This window comes from Arvicola amphibius, chromosome 2 (assembly GCF_903992535.2).
Source record: "Arvicola amphibius chromosome 2, mArvAmp1.2, whole genome shotgun sequence".
NCBI lineage: Eukaryota > Metazoa > Chordata > Mammalia > Rodentia > Cricetidae > Arvicola > Arvicola amphibius.
The window spans coordinates 50,713,484-50,735,631 of record NC_052048.2 but is presented as its reverse complement, the minus strand read 5'-3'; the positions used below and the strand labels follow the sequence as shown (position 1 = coordinate 50,735,631).

The 22,148-nt window shown below is 44.1% G+C and overlaps 1 protein-coding gene across 5 annotated transcripts in view; it reads right to left on the bottom strand.

The window, feature by feature from the left end:
• Window positions 1-22,148, bottom strand: part of Frmd4b (FERM domain containing 4B) — a 232,549-nt gene that overhangs the window by 29,626 nt on the left and 180,775 nt on the right. For all 5 annotated transcript variants that reach the window (XM_038318422.1, XM_038318423.1, XM_038318420.1 and 2 more), the window contains 4 exons: window positions 14,208-14,291; window positions 12,972-13,037; window positions 9,802-9,859; window positions 7,679-7,765 (listed from right to left, as the gene is read on the bottom strand). In XM_038318422.1, the coding sequence (XP_038174350.1) occupies window positions 7,679-7,765; window positions 9,802-9,859; window positions 12,972-13,037; window positions 14,208-14,291 (295 nt within the window). The remainder of the gene's footprint in view (window positions 1-7,678; window positions 7,766-9,801; window positions 9,860-12,971; window positions 13,038-14,207; window positions 14,292-22,148) is intronic.

Here is a 22,148-nt window from a genome sequence, read left to right as displayed (position 1 = left end):
TGCCCCAGCATGCAGAGGAATGCTGGAGAGGCTGCTGCCTAGGGTAGAGGGGTTTGCTTGAGACACCCCTGGTGGTGGGGGGCTGGGGCAGGGGGAACTTGGATAGAAAGTGTCCAGTTCTCTTTTAAATTGTGACAAGCTGCAAGTAAGCACACCTAGGTATGACAATAAGGTAGGATAGGAAAAGATGTCCTAGGAGTTGGGACGATTTCTGGCTCATTGTACTATAGGTTAATCATTTAACTGCAAATTCACATGGAAATGACTAAATTCAGGATAGTTGCAGCCAAGGTACATCAAACAATGAGTCACTCCGATAGGGTGATCCCCTTGTGATGGGAAGGAAAGCAAACCAGGAATCATTGGCTTAGTCGGTTTCACGCTACAGGTGACCCCTGGTGAATAAAGGTGCCACGGAAGCCGTTTGGAGTACTGCAAACCAGGTGCACTGAGTCTTCTCCACAACCAGGCGCAGAAGCAGCGTCTTAAGCCGGATCCCATCCAGGAGAAAATGAAGGCTCACAGAGGTGTGACCACCCGGCCAAGTCACCCAGTCGACTGGGATGGATGTGGGATTTACTACACACAACCAGAGTCAGGCTCAAGAGTCCAGCATAGCACCAGAGTACGCCACTTCTTCTATAGTTAGGGAGGACTCTATGGGGACATTTGTATTTTTAACAGGGGGAGAACAGCAATATTTATACTTCAGATTAAAAAGAACAGAGGTGGCTACTATGGCAGCCATTTGTGGAATAGGACCAAGTCCCTTCTTGAAATGATTTCACCGACAAGACCAGTCTTAGATGCATGTTGATCCTCCTGCCTCAGCTTCCCAAGTGCTAGGATTGCAAATGCCCCCTGTGAGGGTATCTCCTTCAGCCTCACTCACCAATGGCTTTGCAGCTCATGATAACTGCACTGTTCCCCACCCCCACACCACCTCCAGGCCATCTGGGAGAGCTGGCAGATCCATGCTGGGAGATCTGTACAGGCCATGGGAGAGCTGGCTGGTGATCATATGGGAAGTGGGGGAGGCTGCCAGACCACAGCACAGATGCCATGTCCTGCCCCAGTATGCACAGGAGAGTCCCACACCCCAAAGGAAATCGTAATCCAGCTGGAGTCGAAAACGCTGAGTTGGGGGATAACATCTAGGCTCTGAGAGCTAGACTATGTAAAATAAGAGGCTTTAGATTTTTTTCTCTCTAAAATAGTAAGTTTCAGAGTTCTGTCTTTTTCAGTTGGATAATACTTTTATGATTCAGTCACATTTCAAAATCTAAACATAACCTGATAGAGGGACTTAGGATAATTGATCAGATGAAAAAGGTCCTGCTAAGAGCAGCTGCTGTGGTAAAAACACTTTCATAAGAGATCCCAGCAGACTTGGCAGTGGGGGCACATGCCTCTAATTCCAGTACTCTAGAGGCAGAGGCAAGGGTATCTCTGTGAGTTCTAGAAAGCAAGTTCCAGAACTGCCAGGACCGTTACACAGAGAAATCCTGTCTTGAAAAACCAAGCGGGGTGGGGGTGGAGTGGGGAGGGGTGGGATGGGAAGGTGGGGTGGGAACTAGGGGAGATCCCAACAGAAAATGCTCAGAATCTGAATATTATTTTCTTTAGGTGTGATATCATAGCTATATATACATAAAATGTCATACCTTACATGCAATCAAGTAAACACTACGCTTAGATGAAAAAGTTCTCAGTATTAAAAAAATGTGTCATATGAAAACCAAATGTCTAAAATGGTATCACCTCACCAAGTTTCCCCTGTGGCCAAGTCTTTAACCTCCCAGGGCTGAGGTACTGACTTCCTCCTTGTTAGAGCTTCCATGGGGGCACACATGCACATGTGTGCCCGACAACCAGACCTGGCACGATGGTGCCACAGATGACCAAGGATCGATCTCTCTCTCTCTCTCTCTCTCTCTCTCTCTCTCTCTCTCTCTCTCTCTCTCTCTCTCTCTGCTTCTTCCTCTCCCCCCACCCGACTCTCTGACAGGGACTCATTGCTTCTCAGTCTGACTTCAAACTTACTCTGAAGTTGAGGATGACTTTGAATTTCTGACCTTCATACCTCTACACCATGAGTGCTCAGATCTGAGATGTGTCCCACCATACCTGGCTTATGAGGGGCTGGGGATCAAACTTAGGCTCTCAAGCATGATGGGCAATCTTCCTTCCAACTGAACTCCAACACTAACTCTCTGTGTCATTTGTCTTTGTGTGTGAACAGTTCTACCACTGGTTAGGGCCCAGGTGTAACAAGTAACAGGGTGGCCATGTGTTTTGTGATGGTTCTCGTATGTAGAGCCACTTCCTCTTCTGCAGGGATCACTTGCCATTCCTACACAGAATTCTTATTCTGGAAGGTACGGCTAGTCGTTAGAGGGAGGGTTAAATGGTTACCCTCCCTCCTTCCCAGCAGCCACCAGGTACTCTGCACGCATCTCACCATCCTGGTCTCAGCTTAAATGTCATTTCCCTCAGGCAGGCCTTCCCTGAGCACACCAAATGTCTCTCCCCATGCCATGATTGTCTCTCCATCTTATCAGTTCCTATCAGAGGCAATCCAAAGTTTATAATTATCTGATTTCTTTGTGTACTTGTTTCTCACCACCATCTCTCTAGAATATTTTCAGCAGCCACCGCTCGCCTCCTCCAGAGGATATTTTGATATTTCTTTTTGGTCACAAAACAACTTGAATTAGAGCTTTAGCCATGGCCTGCGGGCATCAAGACAATACCTCCCAGCCTCCCTTGCAATGAGATGCGGACTTCCTGCAGGACAGAGAGCTTGCTCCAGAATGCCTTTCACCTTCAACAAAACTCAGCGGAATCTTGGAAGGTTCTCCTCATAGAACTACAGACCCTAACTGCGCTTAGGCATAGAGGTGAAGAGAGATGTCACATTGTACGGCAAAGTATGGTGTGGAGGGAACTGCTCAGAGTGAACGCCCACTGGGTGCCCACAACACTGTGGGATAAGAGTGTAGACAGAATTCTTTGAACTTGATAGGTGAGAAAATGGGGGCGCAGAGAGGTTAAGTGGCAGTTCCAAGTCAGTCAGCTGGTCAGCGGGGAATGCAAAACTGGTTCTTATTCCAAACCCCTGTTATAGGATTGGCCGTCTCCTCCCACTGGCTCTGCAGGTTCTAACAATCAGATTGATTATTGGTGGGGCTGAAGCTTAATTACACACTTTCCAAACAGGATGGACTGGTCTCCTGACCACATTTTGTAATCCAGTGTTTCTCGTCCACAGCAGATAGTGTGTTGTATTGATGTAGAAAGTGGGAGTGGACAGCTCCCGCTCTCCCGTTCTGCTAGCATTAACCTGCTGTGGGACAGAAGGACCACGTGTGGTCCATGATGACACGCTGGTGGAGGGAAGAGCAAGGAAGTGTTGGGGTGGTCAAGATGCCTGTGATCAGAGAAAGAAGCAAGGTGCTGCCTGGAAGTAAAGGAACGAGCCAGGGACTGCTGCGACAAGTGAACAGAAGGCTTTTGTGCTTATTACTCAACACGTCTGCCTCCAGGCACAAAGAAATTCCAACAGTTAACAAAATATCAGTTAACCAAAGGTCAGTGATGGTATTCACCACAAGGCTCTTTTATCACGCTACACTGTAAAAAAAGATGCTAATCTCGAAAGGAACTTCATCAGGATGGTCTAGATGATGCTTGACTGGGGTGCCATTATCAGTCTCCCATCGCTGCTCCCCTTCAGGCCCTGCTTTCCCAGGTAGGGTCAAAGTTCAGTCATGACATACACACGATCGCCTTACTCACCCACTGTCTAGTTCTAGGGACATTTTTGTCCCTCAAAATGCTAAACTGGCACTAAAAACCTAGAAAGAGAGGCTAGGGGTGTCGCTAAGTTGGTAGGGTGCTTGCCTAGTATTCATGAAGCCCTGGGTTTGAACCCCAGCACCACAGAAGCCAGTATGATGGTGCACATTTGTGAACTCAGCACTGGGAATTCAGAGGCAGGAGGATCAAAAATTCAAGATTTCTTGACTACATGGCAAGTTCAAGGCCAGTCTGGGATACAGGAGACTCTGTGGTAAAGTCATTAATTCATTATTTTTCTTTTTTCATATGGCACATCTCCATGCATTATGGGTAAGGAACCAGGGAGAAAAGGGTTTATAAGTAACTAAATATAGCCACTCTTACTATACCAGGGCTGCTTTGCAGCAGTGTTGGGTCCTTCTCTGTCACTAACCCAAAAATATTTCCCAATTATTCTCTTTAATTGTCTGTCTCCCTCATTCCCAAGGTGTGATGAGCAGTTACCTAGTGATATCTGTTTATCAGGCATGGGGCAGAATATAATCTCATTTAGTTCTCACACCTGTCCCATGCAGCTAGTGGGATTTTGGCTATGCAGATAAGGAAGATACTTCTAAAGAGATGAAAGCTGTGCCCAAGATCACACAGCAAGTAAGGCTTGGACATATAGTTTAGTGGTAGAATGCTTGCTTAGCTTGCCTGAGGCCCTAGCTTGCATTCCCAGCATGGCAAAACACAGACACACAGACACACACACACACACACACACACACACACACACAAACACACATACACAAATTCATACGTTGAACCAAGATCACACAGCAAATAGACATCAGGGCCAGGGTCTGGAATGCCTCTCCAACTCTTGGTCTACATCATGGTGCTTCACTGATGGAAGCCACTTGTGACCCCTCAGTCTGTAGACTGGCAGTAAAGAAACACAGTCCCCAACATTTAGAGACAACAATTAACAGACATTATCCAGACAGACAGGCAGGTCTTTGCCAGCAGACCTTAAACAACCCCTTTTAAGACGAGCCTTATGGCGTCAGTCTCTGATTCTTGGTACATCTCCCTCCTGGTTTGCTTTTACACCAACAAGGTAGGCACATGGCTCCGGAGGCCCAGCACCGTGAGGCTGGTCCAGCAGCCTGGGCTCCATTCATTTGTCAGCACGACTCCAATACTTTCCTGGCCATTGGAGAACTTGCTGCACACCCAGATGCTGTGCCAGTGCTCACAACCCTTTAAATCATGCATTCTTTTAACATGGGCAAGCTGGCCAGGATAGGGCCTGGCAGAGCACGCTGCTGCCCCCAGCACGAATGAGTAGGTTCCAGAGAGCGATAAGTCTGCAGAAGTAAGATCCACCACCAGATTAACAAAAGATAGCAGGGAACAAACCACGGGTGCCGCGTGGACACCAGAAGTGATGGAGAAGCAAGGGCAAGGAAGCTACTGCACAAGAGGAGCTGTCAGATGTGAGCCACGGAGCCTGAAAGCGAGAGAGGGAAACTGCACATGGAAAAGAGGAGGTGGCTGCCGAGCCTCGTCTAGACGTGGGGATGAACAAGCAGGCCTGATGGGGATCCGTGTGAAACAGTGTGTACCGATTTTTATGAAGCTGTGAATGTAAAGAAAGGCCCAGTGAGTCACGAGCCCTGCAGAGGAGCGAGAGCTCGCATTGGCTGTGTAGCTCTGACTCACCATGACTCGGGGAGGAAATCTGGTTGCTTGTGTCTCTTTCTTTATACATGTGCATACATGGATTTCTTATGGAAAGGGAGAAAGAACTCCGAGAGCGGGAGGGCCTGCGAGGGATGAGTGCTGAGGTTGCTTGTTTTTTTTTTTTTTATTATTATTTTTATTTTAAAAATACTTCCATGTTGTGAGGATGTCAAACTTACCAAGTTATGCTAGTTGATTATAAGTTGACCTGTGAGTTGGCTTAAGTTCTATCATGTACACAAGTTTAGTAAAAACCCAGCAAGAGTCCTGCGTGTCCTTTATTAAGAAGGTAAAATTCAGGACAGTCTAAGGAGCAAAAGCAGTAATACAGGTGAGCTCTGCCTTAAGAAAACACGACAGGCAGTGACTTGGCTGGGACTCATCATTATGCTCTGTACCCTGACCTCTCTGCCCGCCCACAACGGAAACTATAAAGTCCATCAAAAGAGAATCGGTAGTTAGTTAGGTGTGGTGGCTCACACCTGTAATCCCAGAATTGGGTGGAGGGTGGCCAGGAGGATCACAAGAGAGAATCTGTTAAAAAGATTATGTATATCCACACAATGGAATGCTAGGTAGTTTTCAACAGTAGCAAGAGGGCCAGGGTGGTGGTGGTGGTGGTGGTGGTGGTGGTGGTGGTGGTGGTGGTGGTGGTGGTGGTGTAGTGATTGCCTAGCTTTTGCAAGGCCCCAGATTTGATCCCCAGCATTACAGAAAAGAAAATAAAACACAGTATTCCTTATCCCATTGGCTGTGACTCCCAGGGCTGACAGAAACTACAAGCTGGTTATTCGACTAGCACAGGAGGACACGGTGGTTGAATGCTTGCTTTATTGCTTTTGCTAATAGTTCCCTAATAAGCAGCTTTGGCACCCAGCGAGTCTGGTCCAGTAGAGCTGGATGAGCGTGGAAAGGGGAAGCCATGGTCGGCCTAGCGCCACCCATCACGCTATCTCTGTTAATGTACCAGACATGCAACCGGGTCAAGAAGGGTGCTTGATTTTCATAACCCAGGGAGACTGTAAGCATGATCGATGAGAGGAGTCTCAGGAGACACAGTGCATGATCTGTCTCCAGGGTTGCTCTAGGAAGAAGACAGCAGCAGACAGGTGGCCATGTAGGAGTTATTTTAGACTGTGATGCTGGGTTGAGATAAGGCAGGTAGGCTGACCATGACTTGTTATTGGGAGATCACTCACTGTTTCCCTCCTACAGCCTGCAGGGATGGCGGCAGAGAATAGGGAGGGCAGCAATCTCACCCAGAGCAGTGTGAGCATGGGGGGGGTGGGTAGCAACCTCTCCCAGAGCGAGCAGTGTGAGTGGTCTTTATCTTTCAAGGAGACCAATAGCGATGGCATGGTGATCTATACGGCTTCATCAATGGTGACATTATGCATGTTGTGCACTTATACTTGAGGTGACAGTAGTAACTTCATAATCAAGGTTTCTTTCCCCCTATTTTTATTTATTTATTTATTTTGGAGACAGAGTTTCATGTAGCCCAAGCTGGCTTCCAACTCACAACATAGAAGAGCATGACCTTCACAGTTTCTGATTCTCTTATCTCTGCCTTTGAATACTAGGATTCCAGGCAGATAATGATAAACAGTGACTCACTCAGCTTTGGAAAACCAAAGCCTGATAGATTCTGGTGCTTCCGACTATGTTGCTATCGAAGACAGTGAAAATGAAGATCGGCAGAAACCACTGGAATTGGGGAAGGATCGCTTTCAACCATTTGATTGAGAAGTAATCACCATGAAACTTGGGATTTAAACTCAAGTGTATGGGCTGTGAACCATGTTGTGGTTAGCTTTGTAGACAAACCTTTGTGTGTAGTTTAGATTATTGCCTCGGAACAGACAGCATGCAATCCTATCACTCGGGGAGTAGAGGCAGAGGATCAATTAATGCTACATGAGAAACTGTCTCAACAAGCAAATGAAAAGATGGCTATCTCATTATGGAACTGTGTTGGTGGTGCATACGTGAGTTATTTTTAAAATTTCCATTTAACATGGGTACATGTTAAATTTCACTTAGCGATATTTACTACCTGAGATTGCTCAAGGCGCCCCTGAAAGTGATAGTGTAGGTTCTAGAACATTCAAGGTTCCTCTCAGTGTCTGCAGTGGCTCACACTTACTTTCCGAGGCTTCACCTTGTCTTGTAAATCATACTGGCCGATTCCTTTGTAGCTGATCCCAAGCCACCATGGAAGTCCCTGCTTATCCTAAAAAGTAGAAAACAAAACAAAAACAAAAAACATGAGACCCAAGATCTAGTAAGTCTTCTAGAGGGGAAACACTGTCAATTTCTTTCCTTTAACAAGTGCCAACAAGCCAAAATAAATGTGCCTTCATAAATAGAGCCTTGCTGAGAACCTTAACTTATTGAAATAATCTCTTCAAACAATACATACACACAAAAGCCAATACTGTTAGCATCCAAAATAATGAAGCATTTAGTGCTTTGATTAAATTGTTGGAGAGAATAAAAAAATGTAATTCAACCAAGAACTAATCCACACAAAGTTATTTATGATTTCAAAAGGACTCCTTGTTCTCTTAGTTAACAGCCAGTTATAAAGGCTGGGAAGTTTCCCAGGGATTACCCGGGGAAAGACAGAGGTTCCAAGGCCCAGTGCTCAAAGCACAATTAACAATGAAGAGGGAGAAGCAAGAACACCTTTTGGGGAATTGGACAACTCCCAGCATGAATAATCAGTCTGAGATACATGTGAGGAGTGGATATAGATGATATCCTATTATAAATGCACTGTGTCTCTAAACCTGTTTATTGGGCTTTTCCAATAAAAAGATATTGACAGAAAGAAAGAAAAATATGGGCTTAGACATGTGCGTATATGCAAAGCAGAAGCAGTGAGAGCTAGGATTAAATTAATATACAGTTTTAGCACAGGTGTCCTCAATATGAAAGTGTGTATTATCTGATTTCCCTCCATATGCACTGGTAAAGATGTCAACACTGTCATGACATCAAAAGTCATGGAAGAGCTAATCAGTTATAAAATTATGCTTCTCTCAAACAAAACGCCCCCCTCATCTCTGCTTCATCTTTTATCATCAAAGTATTTCTTAGCCAGCTTCTTCCTGCTTATCAGCACAAGAAGACAAAGCACACTGATGAGGGTGTGATACAGCAAATTTTGCAAAATTTTCAGCATTTCCCATAGAGGTTTGCATAAACACTGAAGACTGGCATGACACACAGAGGACATAAAGAGCTGGGAGCATTCGAGAGGCAAATAACCGGAAAGCAAAAATCACTACGGGTAGATGTGAGAATGACCTAGAACTGCAGGTGAAGCTTGGTGCTACAGGAGGAATTTATCATGCCACTGGTCCCAGGCTCAATACCCAGCACACAAGGAGAGTGAGAGAGGCAGGGAGGCAGGGAGGGGAGAGAGAGAGAAAGGGGAGGGGGTGGGGGAGGAGGAGGGAGGGGGAAAGGATGCAGTAGGAATTTATCATGCCAGGGGTCCCAGGTTCAATACCTAGTACACAAAAAAGTGAGAGGCAGGGAGACAGAAGGAGGAAAGAGGCGGGGGGGGGGAGAGGGAGAGAGAGAGAGAGAGAGAGAGAGAGAGAGAGAGAGAGAGAGAGAGACTGAACTAATACATCTGGGAAAGCACTTGAGTGCAGTAGTTTGCAAAGATAATGTGCTTTATAATTTGCTAAAAATATGAATAAACTTAAAACATTTATAGAAATGATTCTACTTAAAATGTTAAAATTTGGGGGCTGAATGAGAGAATGCTCAGTAGTTAGGAGTACTGGCTGGTCTTCCAAAGGACCAGGGTTCAGTTCTGGGCACCCACATGGCCTACAACTATCTGTTTCTAAGGTTCCAGGGAATCTAATGTTCTCTTCTGGCCTCTGTGGGCACTGCATACATGTAGGGCACAGGCATACATGGAGGTTAACACTTAAACACATACAAATAAAACAAATAAATCTTTTAAAAGATAATTAGAGCCAGGTGGTGGTGGTGCATGCTTTTAATCTCAGCACTTAGAAGGCAGAGGCAGGTGGATTTATGTGAGTTCCAGATCAGCCTGGTCTACAGAGTGAGTTCCAGTATAGCCAAGGCTACACAGAGAAACACTGTCTTGAAAAACAAAACAATTAAAAATACTTCAAATCCTAGACACAATTCACGTACACACTAGATGCTGTTTTAGACAGCCGGTGACTTGCACAGCCTGGTGAGCATTGTGGGAAATTCTGGAATATGAGAAGCACTTACCTTCACTGCATAATAATGGACTCCATAGGTTGGTAGGGCTTCTACTATTTTCATATACCTAAAGAAAGTGGACACACGTCATCAGCTAATTAAAACAACCAAGGGGACTTCGGGGGAAATTGATTTCAGGGAACACAGTTTGCTTCTACTTCCCTCCTTTAGCCATGACTAAGCTCGTTGACTCAAGTAGAAATAGAATAATAAACCATTGTAGGGCATAATATGGTTTGTACCTTATCTAAATGTCAGGGGCTTTCTAACAAAGCAAACACAGCGAAGGCTTCTGCGGCTTACAAATAGATTACATTAGAAACCCGAACTGTAAAATTTAAAAAAGACTTATTTAATTATGCATTTTTTCTATTTTTGGTTTCCCAAGACAGGGTCTCTTTGTGTAGTCTTGGCTGTCCTGAACTTTGTTCTGTAGATCAGGCTGGCCCAGAACTTGGGGTGCTGTGATAAAGTCATGTGACACCACACCTGGCCTATGTGTGCATATCATGCAAACACCGTTTTTGTTTCCTGCACATCTGCACACAAGAAGAGGCCATCAGGACTCACAGGACTATAGTTGTAGAGGGTTGTAAGCCACCATGTGGATGCCGGGAACTGAATTCGGGACCCCTGGAAGAGCAGCCAGTTCTTTTAACTGTTGAGCCATTACTCTAGCCCCACATAGCAATTCTTTTTTAAGGCAAATACTTAATACACAAACAGTAAGAATCAACTTTTAAACCAGGTATGGTGGCCCAAGACTGTAGCCTCAGCACACAGGAGGTTCTAGACCAGCCATGAGACCCTGACTCAAAGTACCCCAAACCCTCAGAAACCGGGGCTGGGGGAGAGGGGAAAGAGGGTGAGAATAAATATTCATCTTAGTGTCATCCTCACGATGGATTATTGAGTTAGCAATTAAAATGTCCAGAAAACTGATCTTTACAATGTCATTAAAAAGTCCCCTCAAAGCTGGGCGGTGGTGGCAAATGCCTTTCAGGAGACAGAGGCAGGTGGATCTATGTGAGTTCAAGGCCAGCCTGGTCTACAAGAGCTAGTTCCAGGACTGGCTCCAAAGCTACAGAGAAACTCTGTTGATGTGGGATTCCCCTCTGTATGCTGTGATTATCATTGGTTAATAAAGAAACTGCTTTGGGCCTATAGCAGAGCTATAGGGGAACAGAGCTAGGTGGGGAAAACCAAATGGAATGCTGGGAGAAAGGAGGCAGAATAAAAGAGAAGCCATAGGAGCCACTGCCAGAGACAGACACTAGGAACTTTACCCAGTAAGCCACTGCCATGTGGTGATATACAGATTTATAGAAATGTGTTAAATTAAGATGATTAAGATATAAAAGTTAGCCAATAAGAAGTTAGAGCTAATGGGCCAAGCAATGCAGGCAGCCTACTCCAACACTCTGTCTTGAAAACCCCCCCAAAAAACAACAATAACAAAAAACTCGGTAAGGTATTGTACGTCAGTAGTACTGGGAAGTGAAGACAGGAAGTTCATAACTTCAAGGTCATCCTGAGCTACACCGTGACTTCAACCGTAGCCTGGAATGCACGAGCTACTCTCTTAGACAGACAACATTAGGCACACAAATAAAAATCACGGCAATCCTGTTACCACTTTTATTTATGTTCAAGAAGGTACCGAGGACTTTTAAGGAGTGGGATGAACTCTATAAAAATTCTCCATCCCTAAGGAACTGAAGTCCTCATTTAATTTGAGGGTACTTTTTAAAAAATAACATTTTTATTTAGTATTTGAGACTTTAATACAATATATTTTGATCACAGTCATTCAAATTTGAAGAGATTTTTTTTTTTTAAAAAAATGACATCGTGAAGATCAATTTCCTTGGACATTGTAATCACTAACTTGCTATTTCTTAAGTAACTGCCTTACATGTAAATGAATATAAAGGGTACAGGGGTTAGGTGAGTGTGCCAAGATCAAGCAGTGGACAAACTCAGAGCAGGGATTCGAACTCCACAGGTAAGTGTTAACCAAGTCAAACAGACTATGTTCGTAACCACACAACAGCTATCAAGAGAGGTAAAAAGTAAGTACGCCTCTTAATGTAGACACCAACTTAACTAAAATCCATCAGAGATATTATCTTTCTATACTTGCTCCTTCCCTGGGACACCCTCCACCCCCTGCACCCAGCTCAGGAAACAGGTACAAAGGGATTGAAACATCAAGGGTTCAATCTTGGAGCTGCCTTCTGCCTTTGCCTTCTGCCTGGGGCATCACAGGTGTGCACAGATGTGCTGTGGATAGCGATTCCAGTGAAGAAGTGAGAGCATGAAGAAGACTGTGTCCTCTCTAAGGGACAGGCCACCCGGGTCATTTCACTTCTCACATGACCTGTGCCACCCTCAGCAGTTCTTATTCTTTCTCTTAAAGCTATGGCCCTAAGAGTTTCTCTCCAGTTGCTGGAGCAATTAGAACTAAAGCAGACTGCTTTTCATAATCATAGACGTTTATTTTATCCAGGGAAGAGTTCTTAATAAATCAGTGGTAATTCTATACTGTCAAAGAGTATGGCAGAAGCTGGGTGTGGTGGCACTTAGAGTCCTAGCAATCTGGAGGCAAGAGGAGCCAGGATTCAAAACTATCCTTAGCTATTGAGTTCAGGGTCAGCCTGTCTACAGGAGACTGACATCTATCTATCCATCTATCATCTATCTATCTATCTATCTATCTATCTATCTATCTATCTTATCTATCATCTATCTATCAATCATCTATCTATCTTATCTATCATCTATCTATCTATCTATCTATCTATCTATCTATCTATCTATCTATCTATCTATCTACTATGGTTTACTTTTGGTAGTAAGAAGAAAAAGAATTCCAACAGAGCAAGTGCATCCCAAGTTCCATCCAAAGTAGAGTCACAAACTGAATTTCCATCTTCTCTTTCAAAGTGTTGGAACATTTGGTACCATTGTGCCTGAATTCTAAAGCTAAGCCACCTTACCTGTGCCCAGGATAATAACTCTTGTCACCACCATTGTCACCATTCCCTAGGTGGCCAATGCTTTCCTCTCTGTTACCTGCCCCACACTGTGAAGCATCGGAACTGGTAACACCCACGTATGGAATCACCAAGATATTTTCTATAAAACTATGTCTAGGCAAGAAGAGGAACAATACTTACTGGACAACAGCTTGACCCCGAGTCAGACCTTTGATTTTCAAATAATGCTCAATCACTCTGTCCTCACTGCAAAACAGAGAAATCAGCCTGATGACATGTGATGTTCTGACATTCGGTTTACATTTCCCCGTTCTCAGGCAGCCCCTGAAAACCTGAGATCCAGAGTGGCATCCTGTGACGTTTCCATAGGACTGTTGTTCCTGAACTCAGTTTGTGACTACTTCCATTATAATCTTTAACTTTTAATATAATTATATAATTCATATCTTTAAAATGTCATTTACTGGGGGAAGGAAACAAGATGAATTTCTCAAATAAAAAACTAATATTCTAGATGCATCATACTAGATATAAAGTACAAATATTAAATACTAGTTAGAGAACATTATTGAGGTAATTTTGAGCCTAAGACCCATTTTCTTGTTGTGGATTTAAAAAAGAGATGGAGCTCCGCTGGTAGAGTGCTTGACTCGCATGCACAAACCCTGGGTTCGATCCCCAGGACCATATAAACCAGGTATGGTGGCCCAGGCCTGTAATTCCAGCCCTTGGGAGGTGGAGGCTGAGAAAACCAGAAGTTCAAGGTCATCCTTAGTTACTTAAAGAGTTCCAGGCAGCCTGGGCCATATGAGACTTGCTTGTTCTTTCTTAAAAGCAAAAAAAGTATCTTAAGAAAACTAAACCTGCTTTGAGTCTAAACACGATCTAAAACAGTCTTCTTATCTCCACCTTTGGGCACAGGGCTATAAAGAGAAGTCTCTAATTTCATCCTGTAAGATAGGCCACGCTGAAGTTGCAGCCTTCCTCAGACCTGAGTTTACCCAACAGCTCAGGGCTCTTCCAGTCATCCCCAGGTGTAACCTGTGAGACTAGAAGCATCTCTCTCTAAAACCAATCATCACCTCCACTTCCCCCACACTTCTTTTTATAGTGATTTGTTCAGAAGTTTCCAGAGTCAGAATGCAATGTAGGCTCTGTATCTAATTTCATGAATGGCTGGAAAACGTATTCCAGCTTTCTTATGTGAAGCTATCAAAATAGAATGTTTTATTATCTTTATATTTGTGTGTGTGCAAAGGAAGGGCACCTTCACAGTTTGGGGACCGAAACCACAGAGACTACATTTACAAGGAATACACGTAATTTGGAAGAAAACAGTGATTCTCTTCAATTTCCTGCCTAGTACCCAGTGCTCAGTGGAGGCCATGACCGTAGCCCAGGGCTGTCCTGGCTTACCAGTAAGCGAGTGATGGGTGTTCCTGAAGGGTTTTGGTTGGGAAGACTGGCAGTGTCTTCAAGTCTTTCCTGGCATTCTCGTCACTAGGAAAAAACACAATACAGTAATATCAGACTGTCACTTGAAAAGACATCCCGTCAGGCTCTCCCCATGAAGACACCCAAAGAATTACTATAGGACCTTGGCCTCTGTCACTCACTAGAGGCCGCCCTCAAATGAGATGACCACGTCTACTTTCAAGCCTCTAATACTTTCCGTGAGCATCAATTTCATTACATAGGATGAATGGGGTCGTACATATTTCATATTCTACTTTTGCGCAGTATTCTTCATATTCCATTGCATACTTTTCCATGTCCTGGTAGCATCACCCTAATCAGCTCTAGCAGCTCCTAATATTCACTGTGTTGGAACGTCAATCACCATTGACCCACTCACAGAATGTCTACAGGCTCTTCACTATGGGCATCCCACAATCAAAGATTTACAATACATGCGGTCACTCTTCTGCTATTTCCCCACCACCTTGAAGTAGAGTGAACCAAGCCAAGCAACTTTGGAAAGTTAGTTTCTACAGAAATCTCTGGGCTCTAAGAGGACGGGGAAACATGGTTCTGATAAACCCAGAGGGACCCCTCCCCATCACCCACAGTGAACTAAACAGTCTATAAAGTTGACAAAGTCTATATAAAACGGACACATCTGAGTGGTCAAGAGAAAGGTGTGGTCTTCGTGGAGAATGTGGAATATGAGCTAGTGAGAGCTGGTCACGTGCTATGAGAGAACAGATTCTGTAGCTGCCATGACTATTCAAGGAAGGAGCAAAGATGGTTCTAGAAGGTCTATTAGCTCCTTGGAAACATAAATGAAAAGGTGGCTCACAACCCCGAGAACACCAGTGTTTCTCACCCAGAATCACACTAACACTTCCTCTCCCCAACTCCCATATCTTCCTCTCTTCCTACCAGCTAGACTTTGCTGAAGGGCTAAGTACTGGGTACCAGGCAGGACATTTAGGGGCATTATTTTTCTCATGTTAGGCTGGATGTCAATTTTCTCATGCAGAGGACATTATTATTCTCCATGGTTTCCTGGAAAAGCTGTGAGGCTTAGGGACACTGACTCACTTGCTAACTGTTCATGCCTACTGTGTAGAGGAGACATGCATTAGAAGCCAGTCTGTTTGGCTCTGAAGGCCAGGTTCTTAAACACTGTGTTCTAACCCTGATTCCCAAGGCACTGTCCTAGACTGCTGAGTGAGTATTCTCAATCCCTCAAGGGCACAACCCCTCACACCCTGTGAGGCTGATCTTGTTTGTCAACTTGGGACACACACATCTGGGTAAGTTTATCAGGAGATTTCCAGGAAGGTTAACCAAGGAGCCAAAGCCTACTCTGAATGTGGGTGGCACCATCCCACGGGCTGAGGTCCTGGACTGATAAAAAGGGAAAAGCCAACTGATCACCATCTTTACCTCTCTTTGCTTCCTGACTATGGAAACAACGCAGCCAGCTGCCTCACACCGTAATGGCTTCGCTGCCCATGACCTCCCGCCCTGATGGACTGCATCCTCAAACTGCAAGGCAAAATTAACCTTTCCTCCCTTAAGTTATTTCTTGTCTGGTATTTGGTCACAGCGATGAATTAGGTAACTAACACACTCACACACACACACACACACACACATACACAGGTGCAAAGGAAAACACTGGGCACATACACAGGTGCAGAGGCAAACACTGAATACACACACACACAGATGCAAAGGAAAACACTGGACACACACAGGTGCAAAGGAAAACACTGGACACACACACATGCACACAAGTACACAGGAAAACACTAGCAAGTTTTAAAACTTGTCACTTAGGCATTTTCACATTAGCTTCTGTATTGGTAACTTCGCTGTAGCTGTGATAAACACCAAGGTCAATGCAACCTATACCAGCAAGGGTTTACTTTGAGCTCATGGTTCCAGAGGCATAAAAGTCCACCACCAGGATATCAGGGAAGCACTGTAGCAAGCAGCAGATGTGGCCGCTGAAGTAGAAGCAGAGTGCTCACATCTGGAACTGAATGCAGGAAGCAGAGAGCGAATGCAAAATGGAGAGAGTCTTTTGAAACGTCGATGCTCTTCCTCAGTGGCATACTTCCTCCAGTATGTCCTGAGTCACACCTCCTAAGACTCTTCAAACAGCCAACTGGGGACCCAGTATGCAAATGCCTGGACTATGGGGGACATCCTATCAAAACCACCACACTCCCGTGATAATGAAGCACAGGAACTTCCTCGTGGAGGACCATGCACTGGACCCAGACTGGACCTAGGGTGAAGGTCCTAAACCAGTCATCCGGCCCTCACAGGCCAAGTGCACACCATATTAGGGTAGGAATCCAAAAGACAAAGAGAAGAGGAAAACAACAGCAACCTGGGGATCACAGCATGGCCTCCATTCAGTCTCTGTGGCCTACACCTAGCGTTCAGTATTAGATATAGCTCAGTCAATATTTTATATAGCTTGCTAGCTCGATTACTTAGTCTAAACGCTTCCTCTTTGTTCTGGTTTTATCTGTTCTGGAGATTTCTACAGAGATAATGAATTTTCCAAAGATGGCTGAATTGGCCCATTGCATTTCTGAGGGCAATAAGGAAATAAGAGAAGAGTAACAGCAATGCCTATACAGCCATTTCATTGCAGATGTCTACGCTGAAGAACTGACCGCAATGCCTATGCAGCCATTTCATTGAAGATGTCTATGCTAAAGAACGAAGCAGGCTCCACACACCCTCCGTGTGTGTTTACTAAGAAGAGGATTGCGGCCTACCTGCAGGTAAAAGATTCAGCTTTCTTAATCACAATAGTTCTTTCCACTCACTTGGAATCTGAGCGGCAGGACTTAATCAGACTGACAACCTTGGGAAACTGGTTTGTGCTTCCAGAAAAATCAAAATATACTACAGTCCAGCTTATTCATATTAAAGGCCAACACTCAACTCCAAAGACTAACATTTATTTTTTTTTTAGAATAATTTCAGACTCTGTCCTTCAAAGCCCTTTGACACACATAATCTTTCTTTCTGTCTGTCTGTCTGTCTGTCTGTCTGTCTGTCTGTCTCTCTCTCTCTCTCTCTCTCTCTCTGGTGATTTTGGAGACCAGGTTATTGCTCTATAGCCTAGGTGGGCCTCACGTCCATGATCCTCCAGTCTCTGACTCAAATACTGTGATATCAGGTGGGAGTCACCACACCAAGATAAAACAGCACTTTCTGCTGTTCCTCATTGCCAGCAACCCATGTATACTGCTGAATTCCAGATCCAGGTGAACCACAAGGCGTGTTCCAAGAACCCATGTTCCCAGGTCAGCATCTAGGATAGCTTTGTTTTACAGTTAATTCTGTGGCAATGAGACTTCAGTAGATTGAACGTTATTATTTCTCATATATTTGCTTATTGATTTGACAATAAGCATAAGATGTATGCCTAACATGGAGACTTTCACATGATGCATTGACTTCAAAGTTGTGAAAATGCATGGGGCTGAAAAGGCGGCTCAGTGGTTAAGAGCACTTGTTCCTGTAGAAGACCTGGGTTGGGTTTGTAGCACCCACATGGGGGAGGCTCATAGATATCTATTAGTTTTAGTTATAGGGAATCTGACACCATTTTCTGAATTTTGAAGACAGTGGCACTGCATGCATGTGATGCACATGCATACAATCAGGCAAAACACTATACACATAAAATAAACAAGAAATGATTTCAAAAAAAGTTATAAAAATGCAGTCAAGACAAAAGAGGAAAGGGGGGGAATACAAAGGAGCCATTGTATCCACTATTCTATCCAACAAGTTTACTAATGAGTAAGTGCTAATGGACACTGGCTCTTTAAGATGGTTTTGATCCTATGTCCCCTGCTAAAGGCAAGCATTTTAAACGTGAGATTTTTCTAGCACTTAAGCAACCAATGAATGACTGCCAAACACACGTCCACTCTGTATCTAGCATCTACATAGAGAATAGCTATGTGTTCAAATAACAAATACTACCTTATGTTAGAATTTTCAAAGATGAATTTTGGTCTTGAAGATGTCATTCTGCTATGATTTCTCAAGAACAATTTTTTTATTCTAGATAACCAGAACCTATCCCAGTCATAATGTGATATTTATACTATCCTAAACATGGGTGTTATTTGTCTAGAAATGCTGACTGAATAAATCAATAAATTTTCAAAGGTTAATTGTGAGCCATTATTCTAAACAATGACTATTTGCCCATGAAGAGCCTTCTTCTATACTAATCAACCACAGAGGAACAACCAATACATTAATAGGAAAGCCCCATGGGGTTACTTTAAGAAGGTCCAGCTAGTTTAAAGAGAAGTCAGCAGGAGCTGGGAAGATGGTCCATCCATTAGGAACACACACTGCTCTGACAGAGGGCCCGAGTTTGCATCCCAGCATCCCTCTTGAGTAGCTCACAACCATCTGTAACTCCAGCTCCAGGGGACCCAACACCCTCTTCTGAACTCCACAAACACCAGCACTCATGCACTCACATGTGCATAGCCCACACAGACACACAGATAAACACCTAAGTAAAAATATAATGTAACTTTTTTTAAAGAGAGGAGCTGTCCACAAACAGAGGCTTTGTATCCATGAACTCCACCAATTACAGATTGAAAATATTAAAAACTGAGTCTGTGCCAAACACAGACTGACAGGTAAAAACCTGTCATTATGGTATGAACAATACAACAATCATGACCTACATAGCATTTTCACTTTAGAAAACATAATTCATTGACACACGATCCAAACAAAAACATGTGTGTATAACATGCAAATACTAGACTACTTTATATGAGAGACTTGAGCATCTCCAGATTTTAGCAGAAAGGGAGGGGAGGTCTTGGCATCTCGTGGACAGCCATACACTGCTCTGCTTCAGAAGCAAGGCAGAGATGGATCATGGGGGGTGGAAGGTGAAGGTGATCACGGTGGTGACTTTATTTATATGGTGCTGTAAAAGAGCATACGTGACACTACACATTTGTCAGGACCTGTAGAACTATATTACACCTGTCTATGGACTTTATAACAAAGGCACCATGCTACCACAAGCTTTTACTGTTAGCAGAAGTCGCGGCGGGAAGGAGATGAGCTATGTAAGAACTCGACATGTATTGTTCAAATTTCCTTTAAGTTCAAAAAGAAGAAAGAGATATAAGAGATTTCCTTAGATTAGTGGTTTTCTTTTCTTTTCATTTTTCTCCCCTGCCCCCACATTTTTTTCAAGATAGGGTTTATCTATGCAGCTCTGGCTGTCCTGAAACTCGCTCTGTAGACCAGGCTGGCCACAGACTCAGAGATCTGCCTACCTCTGCCTCTCAAGTTCTGGGTTAGAAGGCATGCACCATTTCACCTGGCTAGGTCAGTGGTTTTCAACTTGGGGGATTTTGCCCTTCAGGAGATGAGCACATAACAGCCTTCTTAATGGTTAAAATTAAGGAAGGAGTTGTTCTTAGTATGTTCTGGACAGAGGCCAGAATACTTTCCTACAGGGCACAGTATAGCCCCCAACTGCAAAGAACTGCCTCATTCCATTGTTGATAGAGCCAGGTTTAAAGCCTGAATTAGAACATTACAAAGAATCTGAGGTTGCTGGGTGAATAGCTTAGGGACAGAGTACCTACCTAATTGTATGAGGTCACTGGGATCCTAGAAAACAACCCTCCTCCCAACAGTCTGGGTGTGTGGCCATGCCTTCAATCTGAACACTTGGGAGCTAGTGATACGAGGATCAGCAGTTTGGTATAGAGTGAGTTCAAGGCCAGCCTGGGCTATATATAAGATGCTGCCTCAAAACAGCATGAAACAAAACAAGCAGCAACAGCAAAAGAAACCAAGAAATGAAGCAAAAGGAGGAGGAAGAGGAGGAGGAGGAAAAGAAAGAGGAGGAAGAGGAAGAGGCTGCCACCACAGGTTTCAGGCTTGGTGACACATGCCGGTAATCCTGGCACTAGGAAGGCTGAAACTGAGGAGGTGCCCATGTTTGAGACAAGCCTAAATTACATAGCAATTTCCAGGTTGGGCCAGCCTAGGCCTAACATAAGACCTAATCTTAAATAATAAATCACAGGAAGGAAAAAGATTCTGAGCCTCCTATCCTACTGCATTTTGAAGCATATCTTTAACAAAGGCTTTATTTTCTCACGTCCCTTCCAACTATAAACACTGGAGCTCTTAGGTACAAATGAGTTATGTGAGCCACATAAGGAGACAGGTATTAGATGTTGCCTGACAATTGTGTTTAAAAATAAACAGGTAAGCAAACAAACAAACAAAAAAGTCCAACTGGGCAAAGTTTTATGCAAAATATCTGAATTTAACTCAACAACTGTTCTTCATATCAAACACACCAGCAGACTCCTATTGTTAATCTGCATTCTCTCACTGGAACTCTGCGTGCGTGCGTGCGTTCGTGAGTGCGTGTGTGTGTGTGTGTGTGTGTGTGTGTGTGTGTGTGCTGTCTCTGCTTAATTTGGCTTCCACTTTCAGATAATTAATCACCAGTGTAAATTGTTAGTAGTGCACCCGAAAGGCCTCCCTTGACCAGGTTCAGATCTGGTGTGCAGGGCAGAACACTCTAACCACGTGACCCCACTTTCCTACACAAACTTCCTTAACGCAGGACACTTCCAGAGAGTCGTCACTGACACAGAGGCACACCGAGCTTAGACATTTAACATTAACAACAACAAAGCCCATGGAAGAATCAAAGGAGGACCAAGGCAGACAGCCTGGCGGATAAATGAGGTCAGCCTTCCAACAAACGGCAGCCAAGGAGAAATCCAAATGGGCTGTGGGTAGAAGAAAAATATTCAAACACTTCAGAATTCTGGGGGAAAGCATCTTCAGTGAGCTCCTCATAGGCACCAGACAATCAGACTTTTGAAACTCTGATTCTGTCTAAATTATCCCTAGATAAAAGTCAGTGAGAGCTGATTCAGGCTACTGGGAAGGTCAATCAGTAAGACTGCTTGGAAATTTGTTTACCTAGATACATACACACTTGAGTGAGTTTACAACAGCACTGCTTACAGTAAGACAAAAGAGAGGAAGAACGAAAGAAAAGGAAGAAATCAATACAAATACCCAATAATACAGGCTGGGAATGTAATTCAGTACAGTGCTTGCCTAGCACGTGAACTCTTGGTTTGATTGTTGACACTGCATAAAATGGGGGTGACAGCACATGCCTGTAGCCCTAGCATGCTAGTGGCAGAAGCAAGGAGTGTCAGAAGTTCAAAGTCACCCCACTTATACAATAAGTTCCCAGCCAGCTAGGAAATTCAAGACTCTGTCTCAAAAAATTGCAACAGCAGCAAAAGAAAAACAAACAAAACAAAACGAACACCCCCCTCTCCGACATCTCCTGATAGCAGACATGATGAAGTTGCTGTTTCTTCATGTAGTTGGACAGCACACAGCAAAGAAAATAGACTTTAGCCACACACAACATGGACGAATCTGACTGATAGTGGCCAAACAAACATCCCAGCCTGGAACTGTGGTGAATTCCTGTAATCTTGACACTTGAGAGGTTGTCACAGGAGGATTCCAAGTTCAAGGCCAGCCTGGACTATATGCTTGCCTCAAAACAAGTTACAATTCCATATGCAGAGGGTCCAAAGCAAGCACAATGAAATCAGACAGACTGTGAATGACTCCGAGAACAGACATGGCATTGTATTGGCATGGGGTGGGGGAGGGTGTGAGGGACAATGGTGGTAACAGGAAAGAGTCCCAGGGGCTGTGCTTTTGTAGATGTGCAATTTCTAATTTGTTCTATATACAGCCTGTGCATTTTACGTGCTTTTCAGTGTAATAACTCACAACAAATCCTATCACACATGACCAGGAAATGGATGA